The sequence below is a fragment of the Xiphophorus couchianus genome, chromosome 18, assembly GCF_001444195.1.
Source record: "Xiphophorus couchianus chromosome 18, X_couchianus-1.0, whole genome shotgun sequence".
Taxonomy (NCBI): Eukaryota; Metazoa; Chordata; class Actinopteri; order Cyprinodontiformes; family Poeciliidae; genus Xiphophorus; species Xiphophorus couchianus.
Genome location: NC_040245.1, coordinates 17,895,477 through 17,916,374, shown reverse-complemented (window position 1 = coordinate 17,916,374; position 20,898 = coordinate 17,895,477). Strand labels below are relative to the sequence as shown.

At 36.1% G+C, this 20,898-nt stretch overlaps 1 protein-coding gene across 1 annotated transcript in view; it reads left to right on the top strand.

Moving 5' to 3' along the window:
- The window catches only part of pdgfd (platelet derived growth factor d), a 65,557-nt gene that overhangs the window by 35,000 nt on the left and 9,659 nt on the right, over positions 1-20,898 (top strand). The window contains exons 2-5 of the mRNA XM_028045751.1: positions 1,956-2,145; positions 5,991-6,168; positions 12,614-12,665; positions 14,564-14,770. Coding sequence (XP_027901552.1) covers positions 1,956-2,145; positions 5,991-6,168; positions 12,614-12,665; positions 14,564-14,770 — 627 coding nt within the window. The remainder of the gene's footprint in view (positions 1-1,955; positions 2,146-5,990; positions 6,169-12,613; positions 12,666-14,563; positions 14,771-20,898) is intronic.

Here is a 20,898-nt window from a genome sequence, read left to right as displayed (position 1 = left end):
ACTAATGCTTTCTTGTCTTCCCCTATTTTTTGAATTGGTTTTGTACATCACCTCTTTGAAGCCAACTGTGCTATGATCATAAAAATAAAAAAACTTATCTGGTAGCTTGAAGCAAAATAGTGGTGTGGTTTTACTCTAAACTGGAACTAAATAGTTTTTATTAAAGTATTTTCCAATAAAACCAACAAAGGCAGTCTGAAAACCAAATTTGGGAATATAAAATAATATATACTTTCATTTCTTATTTATCCAAGGGTCAATAATACGACTTTGTAGCAGCAGCCGAAAGGTGCCGTATGAATAGGTTTGCACAGTTTTTCTTCTTGAACTATTTGTCTTCTTTTTAATATGCTCATAAATAAATTCATACCACTGATGGTTAAAGTCACTAGGAACACACAGAGAAACTGCAGTTGTAGTTTTACAAGGATTACATGTTTACCTTTTATGATGCCCTCTATAATATCACAATGCTAACAATTGTGATATTACTGACAATGCTGGTTGCAATTGATGCATCTCACTCTTTTCTTTCTGGTTTGTCATATCACTCTTGAAAAGGCTTTGAATCCTGGCTAATGCCATCTACAACAGGGGTGATCAACAAGAGAAATGAGAGTACCCAACTGGCTAATATAACAACAGTACGCAGAAAGTGAACGCATTATATTTAGATAGTACCAAAAGATTAGTGGATTATAAATATAGCATATAGCATCCAAGTTATGTACTGTGTATGTTTTTAACTATGTACACATACACTGCGGTCTTGATTGAAGTTCTATATAGGCTCTAGCTTATAACTTGAACAATACCCAAGCAGTCCTTGCATGACACAGATTATGTGGAGCATAAAATAACCTTTCTGCTTGCAACAGCAACATGTGTGTTAACCATAATGACTGTAAGCTGTGCTGAATTCCCTTTAGACATTAGTGAGTGAAATTCTCTGATACATAAGCACTTTCATGACTGAAGGGAGCCTCACAGTGAAGCGTCTGATCAACAGAGTGTAAAAATTCCTTTACAAACAAATTCATCTTCATCACGCATGCTCACATACACTGACACGTCCACCCCAGCACACAGCTATATAACTATAGTATGACATGTTGTTTCTCCAATGAACTGCAACTTTAGGTGCTTATGTTTTGGATCAACATATCAGAGAATCAGAAGATAACCAGAATAGCTACGATGAGTAGAAAAATACACTAAGAGAGGAAATTGAGTGGTGGGACAGGAGTAAAATTTAGGCAAAGTTTGCAGCAAAGAGGTAGATGAGAAGGCTGAAGCTTCATCATCATCTCTCAGGGGTGCATGCTGCGGCACCTTGATTACGGATTCAGCTCTCCTGCAGAAAAAAACCCCACACAGCAGTCAGAAAATATCGCCCTGTCAGCCCAGTTCAGCACAAATCCTGACCTTCTGACGGGGTGTGTGGGTGTGTGCAAAGGGGGTGTGTGGGGGGGTGTGTTTAGGTGGGTGCATGTGAATGTTTTGTGTATAAGAACACAGTTTTGTGGGCAATTGATTTTTGAAGAATGAAGTATATGTGTATCAGAAAACACATGACAGATAATAATCTTCTTAAAGCTCCTAACAAGTCTTTTTACAAGACACACTGTTCGTTGAGGTTAAATTAAAACTTATTTTTACTTGTTTTCTGGTTTCTATGGAAGATTAGCATACATAGAGTAAGTGTAATGTTTAAGTTATGAAATCACTTAAAAGCTCTGACAGTCATTATTGTATTCATGTATCATATATTCTTCGTCACATTTTTCTTTTCTTTTTTTTTTGCATGTTTTAGCTTTCTCTGCTGATGTTTGCTAAAATCCAATATTTTGTTTCTGTTTGTGTGACTATTTGCTCTGAATGCGGATGTGTCTGTAAAATGGATAAACTTACTCATCAGTTGTAACCACTAACAGACAGCAATCACCCTACCACAGACTTGTACCACAAGGACGAAAACATCACGGTGACTCCAGCGGGTGGCGTCATCTTCAGCCCAAACTACCCCAAAGCTTATCCCCGCAACCTGTGTCTGTCATGGAAACTGCTAGCACCACCTGGGAGCCTCATCCACCTTCAGTTTGATGAACAGTTCCACCTGGAGGAGCCTGTGAATGGAAAGTGCAGGTAAAACACAAGATTAAAGAAGACAGAGAGAACAGATGGAGATGGTGGGGATGGAATTCAGATTATATGATTACGACAGATAATATGGAAAGACAAAGAGTAAGACATAACGTACCCTTAAAGAGAAAAGGAGAGAAAGACAAAGGAAGATTGAGATACTGAGGACAAACAGGAGGGAGCACTGATGCATCACGAGCATGTGTAATGGAGAAAAGTAGTCTGAAAGACAAAAGTGATTAAAAAGTTTGAGACTGAGTAATGGAGAGAATGGCTTAAAGTAACACATCAAGGACAAGTAAAACTCTTTTCTGTATAAAATGTCAATCTAAAAATTGAAACTCTTTCACATTTGGATTATTTCCTTGTGTAATTGTAATACCACTCCAATGACAGTTCTTTGTTGATAGGATGTGACAAATGTTTAGAGGGAAATTTTCCTTTTGGGCAAAACCTTAAAGAGTTTGATGGTTGAACAAAAATATGTTTAATCCCAAAATGTAACTCAGCTGTCAGTGTAAGCGCCATAATGAAAGACAATCTTGCAGTCATAATAAAAAAGGAGGAGAAAATATCTAAGGCTCAGAAAAGGAGAAAAACTGTGTTGCTGAGTACTTTGGATTTTGATTTAACATTAGATATAACTACTGTGTACATAGAAGCGAGTGAGTTTTAATTACTTCTCATCATTTTGTGTTTTAGCTTGATGGCTTGAAAAATGGCTGTGAAGTTGTCAGATTAGTGTAAAATTTAGGATGTATATTTTTAATGTTCATGTGTTTGATATCCTGATATTTGCTTAAAACAACAAACTCAAATAGGATTCTCATATGATTCAGTTTGACTTTGACTTCTAATCTAAAACAGAGAGAAGATTTTACTATTGGCTAAAGTTGTCTCCTCAGAACTTTGGTCCATTACACAAAACAATTTGTAGAACATATAAAAGCTACAGTGTATTTTAGTCCACTGGCTAAAGAAACAATATATATATATATATATATATATATATATATATATATATATATATATATATGTAGATTTGTGGCCAGATGCTGCAGTGGACAAACATAATCTAGAGATGTGTTCACAGCAGGAGCAGCGGTCCAGTAATTAAGACTAGAGCTTTAAGTCCAATATACTTGTGATTTATTTCTATCTACTTGGCTACTTTCCAGCTTATCTGTAAAAAGTGCCTTGAAAAAAGTATTTATATTCCTTGAACTTTCATTTTTGAAATACCTTAGCCCACTAAACAGTATTTTTTAATGCAAATGTTTTAAGTAGATGTTGTGGGCTGAGCTTCCAAGTAAAAAAGGAAAATGTTCACCTTACCGGTAATAACAGCATTTTTCATCTAATAGAGGTAAAACATTGTGTATTTCTCTGTCAACAGCAAGGAGTTCTCCATGTTGAACTGCAGTAGCTTTAGTCTAATCTAAAACCAATTGTAATTTTTACTTTTTCTCATGGAAGGGTCTCCATAGTTCCTTTCATTGTTTGCCACTCAGGATGGCCAGCAGGTTCTGATTGTGACGTCGTTGCAAACTCCCTTTTTAGAACGAATCACATTCATTAAACTTTGGTTGGCTTTAGTTTTCTGCAGAGTTCCTGCTTGATGTCAATTGCACCAGTGACAACAATGTGAAATGATGTGCTGGACTTCCTTATCCAAACGCAGCAGTTTCTTTACTAACACAATATTTCAACAAGTGTTTATGGAGCTTTGAGAGCACAATAAGATTGGCCCTGTAGTTTCATACCAATATTTTCAATAGCTTTTCTCACACTTATGATATGGTACTTCAGTCAAAATACCACGTGGTACATTGACTTATAAGAACTGACATTACAACACACAAACACAGCATATATAAAAACAACCAACCAGTTAAAATGGGAAATACTTGACCACTTATATTTAAGTGGTCAAGTGTTATAATATATCGGCATTTCCTTTAAGTGATGAATGAATAAAATCCTTAACATAATCATAGCTATTATCTTGGTGATAGATTTTATAATGTCTGTTGTGTGTTGCAGCATTTTTGGTCATGGTCTGGTCTTTCACTAATTTCTCTATGGACTGTATTTGATCCACTCGGATCTAGATTTGTTTGGTTTAGGTCATTATCCTTTTGTATCACAAGTTGTAGTGGTCATTTGCATTTGTTTAAAATCAGCTTATTTATGACTTAATGACTGCAAGTAATTTGCCCTCTCACTAAATGAAAAGCAAATAAAATTAAAGCTTTACTAGTTTTCAGAAAGAGGAGACTTTCCCAGAATATTACACATTTTAATCTTTCAGCAAACCTGAAAGGGAATTCCTTCATACAAAAAAGAAATAACAATGGTCCACTTCGTACTCATAATTAAAAACTACCTTACTGTCATTTGTATAGTGACAGGCAGGAGCATTTCTATCCAAAACCAACAATTGCTTTTTCCAATTTTGCAATTTATTACCATATCTGAATGCTCCAAATAGCCACACTGCTAAAATACATACTTTATACTAAAGAGGAGGTTGCACTTACTTATGATCAATCCACAGAGTCAGGGTTTGGGGTACAGAAGTAGGTTAAAAATGAACTTTTTTCATTTTGAGTTTTAAGATTTTGTTCTAGTGATGCAAATGCAATATTGTTATTATTTATGGTTTTTCTGACACTTTGCTTATCTCCTGTTATGATTTAGTTAGGGTTTAAAATGAATTCCTGTTAGATCTATTTGACACAGAATTAACTTTCACTTTACAGTGAAAATAGGGAGCTATATTGTTGTTTGGATCGGACATTCAATTATAGTCCGTCAGTACTTGGGTTTTTTTTCCGAGAAACTTCAGAATAAAAAAATTTGTTGTTTATTTAATTATATTTAAATGGTTAAGTCAAATTAAATTAAATGACTATTTCTGTAGTTTTAAAAGTGCAAGAAAATATTGACTAGACACATCTTTCCTCATCGGTAATTATGAGACTTATAGTGGTTATGCAGTAGTAAGAACACTGTGACCACCTGGCCCCCGAATGTTTGCTTTGGTATCTTGATGTTAGCAACACACCCTTAAAGCCCATAAAGTTGTGTTTTGGGACCCTCATGGATCAGACCTTAACTGGATTAAGATTTGCCGAATTTTGAGGCTAATTTAACTAATTTATTTCTGAACCAGTTTTGCTTAATGTCACACCACGTTATCCTTACTGGAAAAGCCCACAATTAAAGTGGAATATCATTCCCATGAAAAGGGAATGATATCCCTTAGCGCTGTTCTGCAACACCACTAGGGTATGTGGTATGTGTCAAGATAGCATCCTCATATGCTATCTTGAACTGGATGACATAAAGTTTCCTGGCAGAACATTGCCCAAAGCATAACTCTGCCTTTCTTCCCAAGTAAATCTTGGTGCCATTTGTTCTCCGGGTCAGCAATGCACAACCCTCCGGCCGTCCACATGATGTGAAAGAAATGGTGATTCATCAGACCAAGCCACCTTTTCCCATTGCTTTGGGCTCCAGTTTTGACTGTGATGCACCGTGCTTTATGGGACTTTTCCAGCAGAATCATCTGAGTGTTGTTAAGACAGTGTCTTAATGTAATGCCATGGAGGTCTCTATATATTTATAAATGCATCACTTCAGGATTAATTATCACATCTTGTACTATTTTTTTAGTCAAACAATATAAAATTTTATACAATATCAAAATGAATGAAGTAAATCATCATTCTATGCATAAACACAGCTATTGATCTTTTTTGTGTTTATCCCATAAGTTTTTTCCATCTGCTGCCATGAATTGATCTGTTTATACATTTTTATCTTTCCTTTTTTTGTTATTTCAGTTATGACTTTGTTGAAGTGGAGGAAAAATCACAGACCAGCATTATAAAGTGGGGTCGTTGGTGTGGGCAGAAGGCACCCTCCAGTCTGACTTCAAAATCCAACACACTCAGAATCATCTTCAATTCGGACGATTACTTTGTGGCGAAGCCAGGATTCAAAATCTACTACTCACTGCTGGTAAGGAAGCCTCACATGTTGCAGTTGCAATTATTAGAGACACACAAATATGTTTTTAATTTAACCTGTTTGTCTTTAAGCACTTACGACTGAATTTGACGGTAAACAAAACAATGAAATGAAGTGCAATATGATATGGTACCACAGTGGTCATAGCAAAGCTTTCTGTAAAATACAAAGCTGTAACATGTAGCCAAGCCTTTCCTATCCATCCATTTGTCAGAAGAGGAGAAATCGAGAGAAATAGGACAGGACATTGGGAGGATGCAAAACTGTTCTCTTAGAGGCTGTCAAATGAATGGATAAGGTGATTTGCTTTGTCATTTTGTCAGGAAGCCCAAAGAATAAAGAGAGAGGCTCTGAATTTAAGATGTTACTCTGCTCTGTAATCAACGGGCTAAAGGGGAAGAGCGAGCAGCAGAAAGTCAAAGAGGCATTAAAGAAGGTTCCTAGTAAAAGCTAAAAAAGAGGAAGAGATGAAGAGCTCCTGGCTCTGTCGATTATCTGAGAAGAAAGAGTCATGAGAAGAAATAAAAGTCAAGACAAACCAAAAAGAAAGAGAAAGCATTCTCTTTTTATTTGTTCATGAACCTTCATTTGTGGTGTCATTTTTGTACTTTATTGAGTGAATATGAAATTTTAAAAAAAGCTTTCGCTGTTGCTCTTGCAACAATTTGTCCTTTTAGGAAACAGATATAAGATAAATATTTAAGCTACATGCATTCAAATTGACTACAATCACTTTTAACAATTCCTAAAAGTAAATTATATATATATATATTCCAATTTATATTGGAATTTATATATATATATATATATATATATATATATATATATATATATCATGTATACAAACACACACTAAATGAATTTTATAATATAGAAAATATTATGATGTACAGATCTGTATTTATGGTATTCTTATCATAAACCTAGTACATCTACAAAGAATTTAACTTCTCCAGGTTACAGTTTGGTTGATGTTTTCACTGGTTTATGAGAATGATATGATTTTTTCTTTTAACATAAGAGTTTGCTACGCCTGCTTTCTGAAACAGGGCCATGGTCTGTCTATTTGCCCCTTCATCTATAACAACAAAAGGTAAACAATTGGCTTTCTGTGGCCCACGTCTCGTTTTACCAAAAAATATCCAAACAGTAAAAGTTCAAATTGCCAAGCAGCCTCTGAAGTCTAGCCCCCTGCTGCAGCTACCTGAATGAACTGCTGACATGCCTCTGGTTTCATTTTAAAATGCTTCTTCTAACTTTCCTGTTTTCTCTGGCTTCATTTTTTAACACCTCTTTGATCCCAATACTTTGAGTCCTCTTTCCTCAACAGCGGCTTTGATACAGAGGAGTGTTGTTGTCAGTGCAGCCTGTTAGTGTTCAGGTATGGTGTGCTCTCTCTCTCTCACTGAAAGAATGTCAGAATTTTATTTTCCAACCAGTCTGTCACCAGTCAGGTCCAGTCGAACTGAAAACTCTTTGAGTCTGGTCACCACCCGATTTCACTGCGCTTAATATTTATGATTAAGCTGCAGTGCAGTTCAGCACACACTGAAATTATAACACATGTCTTTTAGATTAACATTGAGGACAAAATATTATATCAAAAGGAAATTTTAGAGCAGATTTAAAACAGGTCATAACAGACAATTATTTTATTCCTCTATTTTTCAAGAATAATCAAAAGTATTAAGATGTCTTACAGCAGCTTAGGACTACTGATGACATTTAGCTTTTGTGTCATTTTATATTTCCAGTAGAGCATAATGCAGATGTGTTAATACACACCATTATAAATAAAGACCCTCACTTAAATTTAAAGTTGCTTCCTAAACAACAGCTACTCTAACTGTATCCTGAAACTACTGAAGCGTGTGGATTTTACCACACTTCACTTGCTTTGTAGTGGTGCTACATAGTATTTTTTGCTGTGTGGAAGGACTATTTGGAAGGATCTGGTCTGTCTGAAGCTTTATAGTAACACGAAAAAGATATTTTAAGCTGTCTGACTCTGTAGGCCTTTGCTAACTTTAAACCAGTCAGCATTTTTCTCATAAATATTTTACTAACAAGCTACAAAAAAACAAACTCTGTTTAGTTAGCTTTTTAATGAGTTTATAGGAATTCCTATATTTTCTGAATAACCATAGTTCTTAACTTTCTGGATGGTAAGATGGATGCACCTCGGTGCAGTCATGTCCCAGGCCTGTCCCAGCTGGTAGTTGGTGAGAAGCAGATTACATGTTGGAAACTAACTTGTGAATCACAGGACTAATGCTGAGAGCCAGACAACGACTCAGGCTCGCTTTCTAATCTGCAGTCACCAATTAACTGCATCACTTATGAATCTGGACTGTGGGAAGGACCACCTGGAGAAGACCACCTGCAGAAATTCAAACTCTAAAATAGACTCCAGTCAACCAGCTGGGTATACCCTCAACTATCTTGCGCTGAGTGCTACCTTTCAGTCTGTAATAATGACAGGGAAATGTGAAAGCCTCCCATGATGAAGTTCTGACCTAAATATACCTACTTACTTACTCTGCCACTGTGTAAACCACAAATAACTTTCTTATCTACCCCTCTCAGAGTCTTACAGCTTTTTTCCCCCTTCCTCCCTCATTTTTTGCAATCTCTCCTCTGGTCAAATAATCACAACCCTTTGCATTACGAACAGAAACCAATTCTTGAGGCCCTTCTCATTAGATCAGTTTTACCCAATTTTTAAAGAGCTCCTGCGTTTGAGTGTGAGTGTTGCATCTTTCTATCTTTAACAGACATGCACACACTCACACACATAAATCCCCTCAAGCTAGACTGGAGCTCTGCGTGTGGCTTAATTTAGTAGGTCTAATTTGTTCTCTTCAGACCTGTCGAACAGATAAGGAGAAGGAGAGGAGGCACAAAAAAAGTGTGAAGGAAGAAGAGTTAGAGGGAGAGAATGAGGAGAAGCAGTACTGGAAGGGGAGAACAGGTGTCTGAGATGCTATCAGGATGTCAGCTAATGACTAAAACAAGCCAAACTGCGAGAGACAATGAGAAAACTGGCAAGAAAGCCAGTCGTGAGGTACTGGGCTATGTGGAATAAATTGGTGTGGACCTGATAAAACAAAAATCCATATAGGAAACTAAAACAAAGACAGCATATAGAGAGGAATGAAGGCAAAAATGGAGATCCAGAAAGAAACTTAAGATCAGTCCTATCATTAAACTACAGCTATTCCGATTGGGAAGATTTTCCTTCGTTGCTGCTTACCCATTGCTCCTCACTGACCTCCAGCTTTCTGAAAGAAGACTTAAACCCTTTTCTTTTACTAAAAAATGACAAAATTGAGTGTTCAGAAGCATTTTTTGTCACAATAAACATGTACAACTTTGATTTGGAAACTAAACGTGTATTACTTTGGTAAGGCAACAATGTTTTAAATTTAGTTAGACAAGCTGCAAGCACCATGTCTGGTCAAGCAACCAAAAGCAGGTTACTAAGTACTAATTAACTCAGTAAATAACCAGCTACAATGCTTTTCTTGGAGCAGTTTCCAATTTTTCTCATAATTTTTCAATATTTATGAAAGACTGCTCTGATAATACTCATTTACGTGTAATATGTCCCGTTTGATCTAGTAGTTCACCACACAAGCATGTATTGTGTCACAACAATACATGCATAACATTTCTTTAGATAAATCTCTTAAGGGGTGTGCTGTGGTGGCACAGGGGTTAAGCACAACCCACATATAGAGGCCTTAGTCCTTGACGCGGCTGTCGCAGGTTCGATTCCCGGCCTGGCGACCTTTGCCGCATGTCTTCCCCCTTCTCTCATTACCCTCTTTCCTGTCAATTCACTGTCAAATAAAGGTCACTAGAGCCAATAAAATCTTTAAAAAAAAAAAAAAAAAGATAAATCTCTTAAGAAAAATACTAAAACTGTTAGGTAGAAGTGTGCAAGTTCAGAAGTGTGATACTAAAGGAAAGATTTATTGCCGCATGAGAATATTCTTTAGGTTATAACCTGAGAATAAGCTTCAGCTCAGGCATAGATGAAACAGCAGAGATGTGGTCAGTGTAATTTATCCTCTAACTTGAATGTCCTTCCAGCTGCTCATGCGTTGTAAAAGCTGATGGGGAAACGCATTCGCTTTCCTCGCTGTCTACCCCGTTCTTGATTCTCTGCTGTTTGAGTGTCCAATTGTACAAAATGGAGTTGAAAGGGGCACCTCCCTTATGTCCTTTCCACTGGGCTGCTACTGTAAATAAGAATCCATTCCCTCACCACCAGTGAATATGCCAAGGTACATTTTTTCTTTCAGTGAACCAAAGTATTAAAAGCAAAATTGAAAGCAGGACTGTCTGTTTCTCCCAGCAACAGTAATACATCATATAAAACAAAAGCATGTTAAAATAACACAGGCTTTTTACTCTCTAAGGGAATAATACGATGCTTCAGGTAGTTCCACAGGAAATCAGTAAGTTTGTTAACATCTGATCATGATAAAAAAGAAAACATTTTCTTTTAATTCAAGGGTGTCAACATAGAAATGGTCCCGTCTTTACCAGTATGTATATTTTTTTCTTCAAAATTTAACCTCAAGTTGAAAACATCCCGACATGTCGTTGTTTATGAAGTAAAGAAACATGAATAAGTAATGACACCCTCAAAATGCCAGATACGTACAAACTATGTAGAAATTTGTAGAATTCTAAGAGACTGTCTATTCTTACTAACGTCTACAATTAGAGTTACATTGAGCTACATCTTTTAGCTACTGCAGCTCAGAACAGTCTAATCGTGATCGTTTGGGAATCGCTGCATCTATAACTTATCCAAGAGACATCCCTGTTAAATTGAAAAAACAAAACATACATTTAATAAATTATCATTGAAGGTTTTTTTTGCACTATCTGCTACAACTGAAAGAATATTTTTGTTTTTTTTTTATGAAAATAATGATAGCTTCCAGTGCTATATGGAATTTAAGATGTGTTGATATGGAGGAAGATCAGCATAGCCAGCTGCTCCAGAGGCGATTAAACCATAATAATTTTAACATAGATTTTTTTTATCGTAAAATTGCATTTAGTAGGACCTATATTTACATAGGGAACAAAGATTTCTTTCTTTGTAATATTACCAGTGTGGTTGATTGAACCAGAAAAGTGATCCAGAATTTGGTTCACATTCAGCATTTGGTTTTTGAAAAAAAAAAATAATAAAATAGACAAGAATGCTGTAAACATCTTCTTGAGTTAGTCAACTTCCCTGACCTTAGTAGGTCTTACATTGACTCAGATGTATTTCCTTTAGAGTCATCCAAGAAATATTTTCTAATTGCCCATCCTTTGCTAAGTTTAGTTCTCCTTGATTGTAACTTTTAAGTAGATTTAGGCCATAAATTTAGAGATCCAAGTCACTGCAGAGTGAATAATAGTAGTGCTGACAATCTTATAGGAAACACTCTAACCTCAGTCACAACTACTTTGTACATCTATGTTTGTGAGTGCATTTCAAGCCACATACAAGAGTCTTTTAAAACGACCTCTGCACACTGACCACCTTTGATCTCAGCCCTATTACATCTACAGCTCACCCCAACACATGCAGCAGAACAAAGTGAGTGCGGGGTGTTCATTGGAGTGCATGGAGACAGATTTACTGTTCCACATTTATCAGTAAGGACATTTAGGACTTTAAAAAGGAGACAGATCTAATAGCCAGTGCAATTTGATGTGCTTTGTGATTCCTTAAAGATGTCTATAAATGCAAGTATGCGAATGGGAATATTCAAAACAAACTTGGTCAACCGTGTCCAGAACAACACACTGTGACTGGAGTCTGATTTGTTTCTCCAACAATTGCACATATCTGCATAGATGTGCTATGACTAGGTTCTTTGGAAACCCTCTGCTGGCAGCCAGTCAGGCAGACACCTGGTTTTCCTGGAAAACATGTGAATGCTCCACCCAGTTCTTTGCAAGTTCTTTTTAAGGTCAAGTATGTAATAAAAAAATAGAAAAGTAGAGGAGCACTGAACTGTTAGGTGGGAGGTCACTTCTTAAACAATCTGACTTTTCATTTTGTTTGATGTTAAAGACCTTCGGCTGACCTTTTGCTTTATGTATTTCAGCATGACTTACAGTAGCTTTAGTCCAGCTTACATGTGAACACTGAATAGTTAAGACCCTTTGATTTATTGGGAAACTTAAGAAGAATGACTGACACATCTTTAAAACAAATGTGGTGGTGAACTGTCTATTTAAACTTCTGTTGATTTGTATCTTTTTAAGTCAGTCGCCAGTCAATGTTTTGACTTGTGTTGAATATGCTGCTACTTGGCATCAAAGTAAAAGAAATCATTGGAAAGTACAGTAATTTTGATGGTAATTAGCTCAACAAAAAGCAAATCCCCTAGTCTTTCCTATGTCCAATTTGGAACTACAGCTAAGTTGGGTGTCATGTCATTCCTGGATAGATGTCACTGAACTCATGTCGGTGAGTTATTACACTAGCAAATAGAAAGCTAAATAGAAAGGCTTGATTTTCCATTCATCCATCCATATTCTAACACTCTTGTTCCTAGTGGGGTTGGGAGGGGTGCTGGTGTCTACCTCCAGCTACGTTCCGGGCGAGAGGCGGGGTCACCCTGGACAGGTCGCCAGTCTGTCGCAGGGCAACACATAAGGCTTGATTTTGTTATAGTGATTTATGAAAAGACTAAATGCATACATTTCTATTTGTATTTTTAGTGGAAATTTTAAAGTTAGAAATTTATTTTATATATTCTGTTTTATACTAGACTGATATTGCAATAAAACAATTTTTTTCCATAAAATGCTTTTGTATTTCACATAGTAAATGCATGCAGCTCAGCTACTTTCCAGGTACTTCACGCTGAGCCATTACCAAAAAAAGAAAGAAATCCATTAGACTTGCATTTATGACATATTTTGTGACTAACACACACTCACACATTAAACATGGGGCATATACCATATTTATTATATTAGTGGTTTGAAATGTAGAGCCACGCTTACTTATTCTAAATTAACAGTGGGATATTTTTATGGATACATTGAAACTTGTGGGCTTTCATTTATTGGTTCATGATGTTTTTTACTTGCATCTGTTTGCTTTGTAGACCTCTTAATAATTTCAATAATACAGCCATGCTAAAATTTGATTACACTCTCATTCAATTTTAAGGTGTTGGATCAAAAAATAATGCCTAACCTTCTAGTCTTTGTTAGGTTTTAAAAGAATTTGAAGAAACTTCAAATCAAAAACAGTTAATGGCCTGTTACACAGTGTTATGTATTTATTAAAAAATGAAATCACTGCAGGGACCATGTGTAAAACGCTACACCCTGGAAATGAATTTCTTGTAGAACCTCAGTCAGCGGCTATAAATTGCAGTAATTATCTTTTTCTTGACCTTTTCACTACCTTGCCTCTTTGAGGAGGATTGTTTTTTGTGTTAATGAAAGCTACTACTTCTTCAAGATCAGTGGTAATGTATGTCCTTCTTAGCATTCTATTAAGTTGGACCTTAATTTCCAGATCAGCAAACTGATAGAATTCCTTATTTTACAGAAGTGGGAACACTTGTTGATATTCAGTAAATTACCTGCAACGGATTGGCAAAACTAGCTGCATGTATTCACTTTTTACTTATTTTGTATTTACTAAAGCATTCAGACATTTATTAGATAAATAAGTAGATGCTAACAATAACCAGTGAAAGTCAAATAATTAGGTTTTTGCTATCTCTTGATTTATAAAACCTGATAAATGTATAAAGCTACCATGCATCTCCTCCTAAGTCCATTTATGTAGCTGCTGCCAACTAAGCAGCAGATGTAAAATGTGGTCCATCCATTATAGCTATTTGTCCTTTTAAAGACATTTTTCAGGTGTTAGCCTCACATTCATAAAGTACTACATCTTGATATAGTGGCTTTTAAAATTCCCTTTATAGTATTATCTTGAGTTGGGCTGATCTATTTCACATTTTAGAGAAAAAAATGGAGGAAGGCATAAGGTAGTGTGATTGATTTATGCCCACAAGGCCACTTAATTTAAGCTCTTACAGTAAATATTAACAAATGTTAAGTCCCAATGGAGTACTTCTGTTTTATTGTCATCTTTAATCAGGCCAACTCTCCCATATAACCTTTATAAATCATTTCATTACTTACCTTAGTCCTTTGAAACATGACTGCTAATGTCTCAGTCCCAGTCTACGTGAGAGTTTTACTGCCTTCTGTGGGTATTTCTTTGCTAATACTTAGTCCAAAAAATACATTTTACTGAAAAGCATTTTAATTTTGTTAGCTTTTTATTTTTAAATTTGAAAATTTTAGTTTTAATCTTTCCTCCTTTATTTATTGCAGGACATGAGTGCAAACGAGATGCCAGCCACAGAGGCTCCTCAGACACTGGAGGACTTGGATAGAACCATAGCTGCCTTTGACACTGTAGAGCAGCTTCTTCAGTCTTTGAGTCCAGATACTTGGAGACAAGATCTGGACAATATCTACACTCAAACATACATATATTATAGATCCAAGTCCTATCATCTGGCAAGCCGACAGAATAAAGGTAACAGTAACAACTCTGTGTTTTCCAAAATTTGTGAGACTTTAACTTTTAAGAGAAAAAAATTCAGAGCCCGGTAATATGCAGAGGGAAAACTGTGTGAAGTGCCGCGACATGTTCTACTCACCAGAGCAGAAACAGAGAAAAAAAAGTTTAAAACATCAATTTCAATAGAAATACTTGAGTTTATGAAGAAACCACCCTCTGTTTATAACAGTTGATAAACATATTCCCACTTTTTTGTCATTGGTTTCAGCCAAGAACATGAACGTTTGAAAGAAACACATGGTTACTTAACATTGCCATCACAGTGCAGTATTTTTATAGCACTTATCGACTACAGTACCTCTGACCCAGAGCCACAATCTAGATCCACTGCGTAAAAAAAAGACCTCAGCTCAGGCTTCTTTATGCAGCAAGAATGAATTTTAAAAAATCTGTGTTTGCTGTGCCCAGCTGGAGTACATTCATTTTACCTTAATGCAGTGTTTCTCAATTCCGGTCCTCAGGCCCCCCTGCCCTGCATGTTTTAGATGTTTCCCTTCTGCCACACACCTGGATTGAATCCGTGGGTGATTAACAGGCTTCTGCAGTACTTGATGCTGCAGAAGAGGTCATGCAATCATTTGGATCAGCTGTTCTAAAATAGAGACACATATAAAACATGCAGAGAACGGGGGGCTGAGGACTGGAATTGAGAAGCACTTCTAATTTCAGATTTAGATTTTTTTCATTCTTACTGATCTGGAGATTAAAGTCTACTGTCCTACATACAGCAAACTGCACAGGTGTCGAACTCCAGTCCTCAAGGGCTGGTGTCCTGCAGTTTTTAGATGTGCCACAAGTACAAAACACTGGAATGAAATGGCTTAATTACCTCCTCCTTGTGTAGATCAGTTCTCCAGAGCCTTGCTAATGACCGAATTATTCTATTCAGGTGTGGTGCAGCAGAGGCACATCTAAAAGTCTGCACCTAATAATTATTAGGTGAATAAATTAGATAGTCAGGAGGAGTATGTCAGTCATAGACACTTCAAGCATTCTGTATCGTGTGGTGAGTAGATCACCATCCTTGCAGACAGAGCATCTGAATAGAATAGTATGTGATAAGGTAATGTTTTTACTGAACCATTGCTGCTCCAGTTGAGTAACATTTGCATTGATTATGTGGCCCTAGTACATATCTGTGACATGTGGCAATTTAGAGACGCAACATTAAACTGGTATAGCTGATGATTATGTTTGCGAGATAATTTTGTGGCCATTATTACATGGCTACAGCTAACATGAATAAAATGTTTAAAAAAAAAAGAAAATCTTTAATAGTTCCCAATCTGAGAAACCTCAAACAGAAGAATGTGCATATCTCTTTCAGAGGTCTGTGATTTACTTACTATAAAGCTTTGCTTGACAAAAACATTAAATAAAACTAGAAGCACTTGGAAGTTGCCTTTAGCTTTTTTTTTTGGAATGTAATGTTAAGAAAGATTACTAAGAAGCCAAATGTTGTGAGTGTAATGTAACCATGGCAATCAGTCATTTTTAGCTGAAAGCTGACAAAGTTTATTTGATCATTCAAATGATCTACACCTACACTCACGTTTACCCTGACTACATGAAATAAAGATTCAAGTCCTAGACCTAGAGATTAAGTTGAGTCTTGAGTATTTAAATCAAATCCAAGTCAGTTCTATGCCACTGTTTTTGTATTATTAATGTAAGAGTTAATATGATAACTTATGTACACATTTGCAGCAGTGTTTATGTGAAAATACCAGTGTATAACCCTAGTGCTTTAGACTCCATCTCTTCCAGCTGTGCCTTTATATATTTCTCTATTGCTGTATGTCTATCTGAGTGATGTTCTGTTCCTTTGTAAATATTTGCACCTGACAGCAAATCTATTTCTATTTAATAGTAGATGTGTGTGCTCTGTTGGCATGGGAAGGATTTCTGTGCGAGGAGTATTTGCATTTTACTGTGAAGCTTTAAGCTGGGTTGGCACTATGGGTCCTTAATACACCAATGTTGTGCTCTCTAATTGGAAGTTCAACATGTACAGCAGTACACAATCTGCCACATTCAGCAACTTAACTTTGCTTTTATTAAGGCACACAAAAATGTAGACCCATCTTTGTTTTTGCAGAGGAAGTTTGCATGATGATAATATTAATTGGTATGCATTTGGAACACACTATTAGCTGCGTTCATAAATTTAAATCAAACCTACACAATACATATACAAGTACACAACACTATGCACATGGATGGCAGCACAAAATAGCTAGTATTTCCTACAGTAATGTAGGGGGCAGCTTTTTCTTCATGTTGTTGCCTTTATGTGTGACAGTCTTTCCAGCCACCTTTCTTTTTTCTTTTTTTTTTAGTTCTTTTCCCTCCTACACACTTTCACGGGGTTCCACACCACTGCTATTCTGAGATTACACTACTTTAAACAGGCACAGCTTTAGCTCTGCGTAAGCAAGGAAGCACACATGTAGACACCTATGTACAACTCTTGCAGCATCTGTCACTTCTGAAAAGATTCAACTAAACATAATAGAGGCTTAAACAAAAACTAAGAGTTTAGGAGTAACAAACACTTATTTTCATTCTCCACTTTGCATTCTTTCACCACCTTTGTTATGATCATCCAAAAATGTTTATACAATTTGAAAACTTGAATAATTGTTTGGAAAACGTTTTTTAAGGTCCTATGTTAAGTGTTGTAAGTAAACAAAAAATATATTTTTTTATTAATTAGAAAAGGATTTCATTATATCAATAAAACATGAACTTGTGATATTGTTGAAATTTCGGTTGACAATATTGATAACAAAAACTCAAATTTTTCTTACTCCTCTCCTTCTTTTCCATCAAAAGGTTTCCATCACTCTTTGAAATGTAGAATCTCACCCATTAAATTATACAAACGTGTTGGCATCAAGGGCAACAAAACATTTTTTGAATGGCCAAATATAATACTGGCATGCATAGTGTGAAAATATAACACTCTAATATTGTAGTATTTTTTAAATATATTTCAATGTACCTCAGCATTACTGCTGACCATGTCCATCACATTATGACCACTGAGTTCCCATCTGCTGATGGATACGTCCAGCAGGATGAATCACCCATGTAGAAAAATTTAAATCAACTCAAGCAGGGATAAATTTATCTTAAAAACTATTGTCTTCTAATAGGTTGTAAAATAAATTAATCCCCAAATGTTTTATAATCTCCAAGTAAAATTATCTTTTAAATGCTAGACTTTTCCTCTTTTGTAAATATGTGAAGTTCTTCAGTCAGAGAGCTCTTCAGAACAAACAATAAATTTTCTTACCTTACGCAAACTACAGACAGGGCCAACATAAACAAACTTGCATTCGACTTCCTTTCAGTCAGCTTATAGTGTAATGGACTCTATCTGGATCATTGGGGACTTTGATTGTCACTATAGAGGCTGATGCTCTCAAGAAAATCAATTTAAAAAAAGCTCAGTGAGCACATGCCTGTATTCAAATAGCCCCTCATTGTTTGATCCCTGAACAGCTTCAGAGTTCCTCCCTGTGGTGGAGAAGGTTCCACTTCAAAAGGATTGGTCAATTACTATGGCCTGAATGGTTGAATGTGGGGTGGGAGTACTTGATGCACCATTGTTGACTGTTGATGATTTTAGAACTTTTACTACGGTGTCTCTTTTTTTTTTTACCGTTATGTTCTACTGCAGAGATAAATGCATCAAGAGTTTCTTCTTTCTCCTTCTCACGTTCCCTATTAGGCTTCTCTGTCATCATATTACCTGCAAAGTCATAATGTTGCCTCTCAGTTGGCATCTCCATTGGTGATCAAAGATAAGACAATGAACTTTGGTAGGTCATGGCAGGAGGAATCATATTTCAGCACTTTTTCCACATAGAATGAAACCCTTGAAGCAGGAATGTGCATTCTTTGTAGTTGAGATTTCACCTGCTATCCTCTGCTTCAGTGTTTTTACATAAGTATTGGGAATGTTTTCTATAACACACAGACAAATAAGGAAAAAAAATATGACTGAGCATGCATTCCAAGTAGGGCTTGCCTTTCTTCTGCTCTTTCACTAAGGGTTTCTGCTTGAGCCAAAACAATACTAAAAATGTAATGCATTACCGCCTTAAAAACAAAGATTTATTTATTTTTTTCTGACATAGCAGCTGTAGACAGATTGGGGAAGTACAAATATCCAAACATTGCAATACCGCAAACCACACTAGTTATCTTGAACTGAACCAAGACGTAGGTTTGTAGATGGACCAGAGCTTGCGTTTTTGGTGCGCATTAGCGTTCGATTGGAAAGAGAACTAGAGTTCCATTAAAGTAGACTGAACTGGAATAGAGTGAATGCTCCCTAAATCACAATCCTGGAAAAGATAGTTTAATCCCAACTGAAAGACTCCATCAATGTACATAGCGTTGTGGGCATATATTAGTCTGGTTTTAAAGCATTTCACAGTGCAGAAACTGCTCTTTTGAGGGTTTTATTGATATTTTTCTGTAACTAATTCTGTTAACACTGTACTTATGTTTTTCTGAAGTTTAGTCTTTATACTCAAGTTTATTTTAACAAAACTGCCTCCATCATGGTGAAGTGTAACTCGTGATGTAATTGCTGCCTTTGCTATGAAGTGTGTTGATTATTACCCTGCTCACTACAATCACAGACCACTCAGCTCTGTGCTGATTGTTCTTCTCAGGTTTCTTTTTTTTCTGTTCCATTCGTCCTTCAAAAGTTACATTAGATTATCCTTAAGAGCATTTTCACAATTTATTTGACTGATAATATGTAGTTTTTTAGGAAAACAAAACCAACTGTTGCACTTTAGTCAGTTTAGACATTTTAACTGTAGTAAGGCAGTGATAAAGACATGTTTTATCAAAGTTGATGCTTTGGAGTTCTCCCTTTTCTGACCTATCTTTTCAAATTCTCATAATATATAATTTCCATCATTGTGTCTGATCCTTTTCACCTCCCTGAAATGAGGCATGGCAGAGGGTCTTATGTAGACAAATGAGGCAATTTTGCAGCAGACTGATGACAAGAAGAAAGACCAGAATCATTAGATTGATCTTTGATGAATTAGGGCCTCCCTGCTCTGCTTCGTTTTCTGTCCAATAGTGTGTTGTCTTCCATCTACTCTTCTAACCATCCCTGCCATCCATGGTTATAGCGTTATGGCATTTGTCCTCATAACAATAAGAAGGACTTTACCTCCCAGCCATTTCATCTTATCGATTCCAGTGTACAGTATGCCTACAGTATGCCTTCACAATGTTGGAACAGCAAGCATTTGCTTGTAGTTGCTGTTGTACAAAGTACCACTATATATATATATATATATATATATATATATATATATATATATATATATATATATATATATATATGCTTTTGACTGTTTTTTGTGATTATGTATATTTATCAACTTATGTCAACTGAAAATAGTCTAGAAAAATGTTCTCATGAATGTTCTCTTTACACCAGGGGTGCCCAAACTTTTTGAGACCAAGATCTACTTTTTCTGTCACCAGCCGGCTGAGATCTACCTCATAACACGAAGATATAAAAATTGTAAATGAAACTCTATTGACTTATTTCATATGCAAATATTCATTAGTTATAGCAGCAATATTAAAGTGATAGAAAACCTATTGCAGTTTCTTCCTCAGTGAGATTCTGACACTGGGAGGAGGTTACTGGTTTGCAACCAGAAGCTGGTTGCAAACCTGAGGCCAGCAGGTATTATTCAGTTATGGTAGATCTGAACTTTGGTCTGATGACCTCAATATGAAATTTCAGACTAATAGGAAGAACCACAGAGCACTGTTAAGATAAAAACACATCTTATGATGTTGGGATATTTTTCCTCCAACAGGATCCAGAGGAATGTAAAGTTTACACTCTGAAAACATTTTATTTATTTTTCAACACTTTATAAAATAATTCATATCAGATTCACTGACCTCCAACACACCAAACAAAATTGCTTTTGAGAAAGAATTTAGTAACAGTAGGAAGGAATGAAACTCTCTTTAGACAAGAAGAACCAACAGAGCCAGACTCCATGAAGAGATGGAAAACTTAAAGAGTA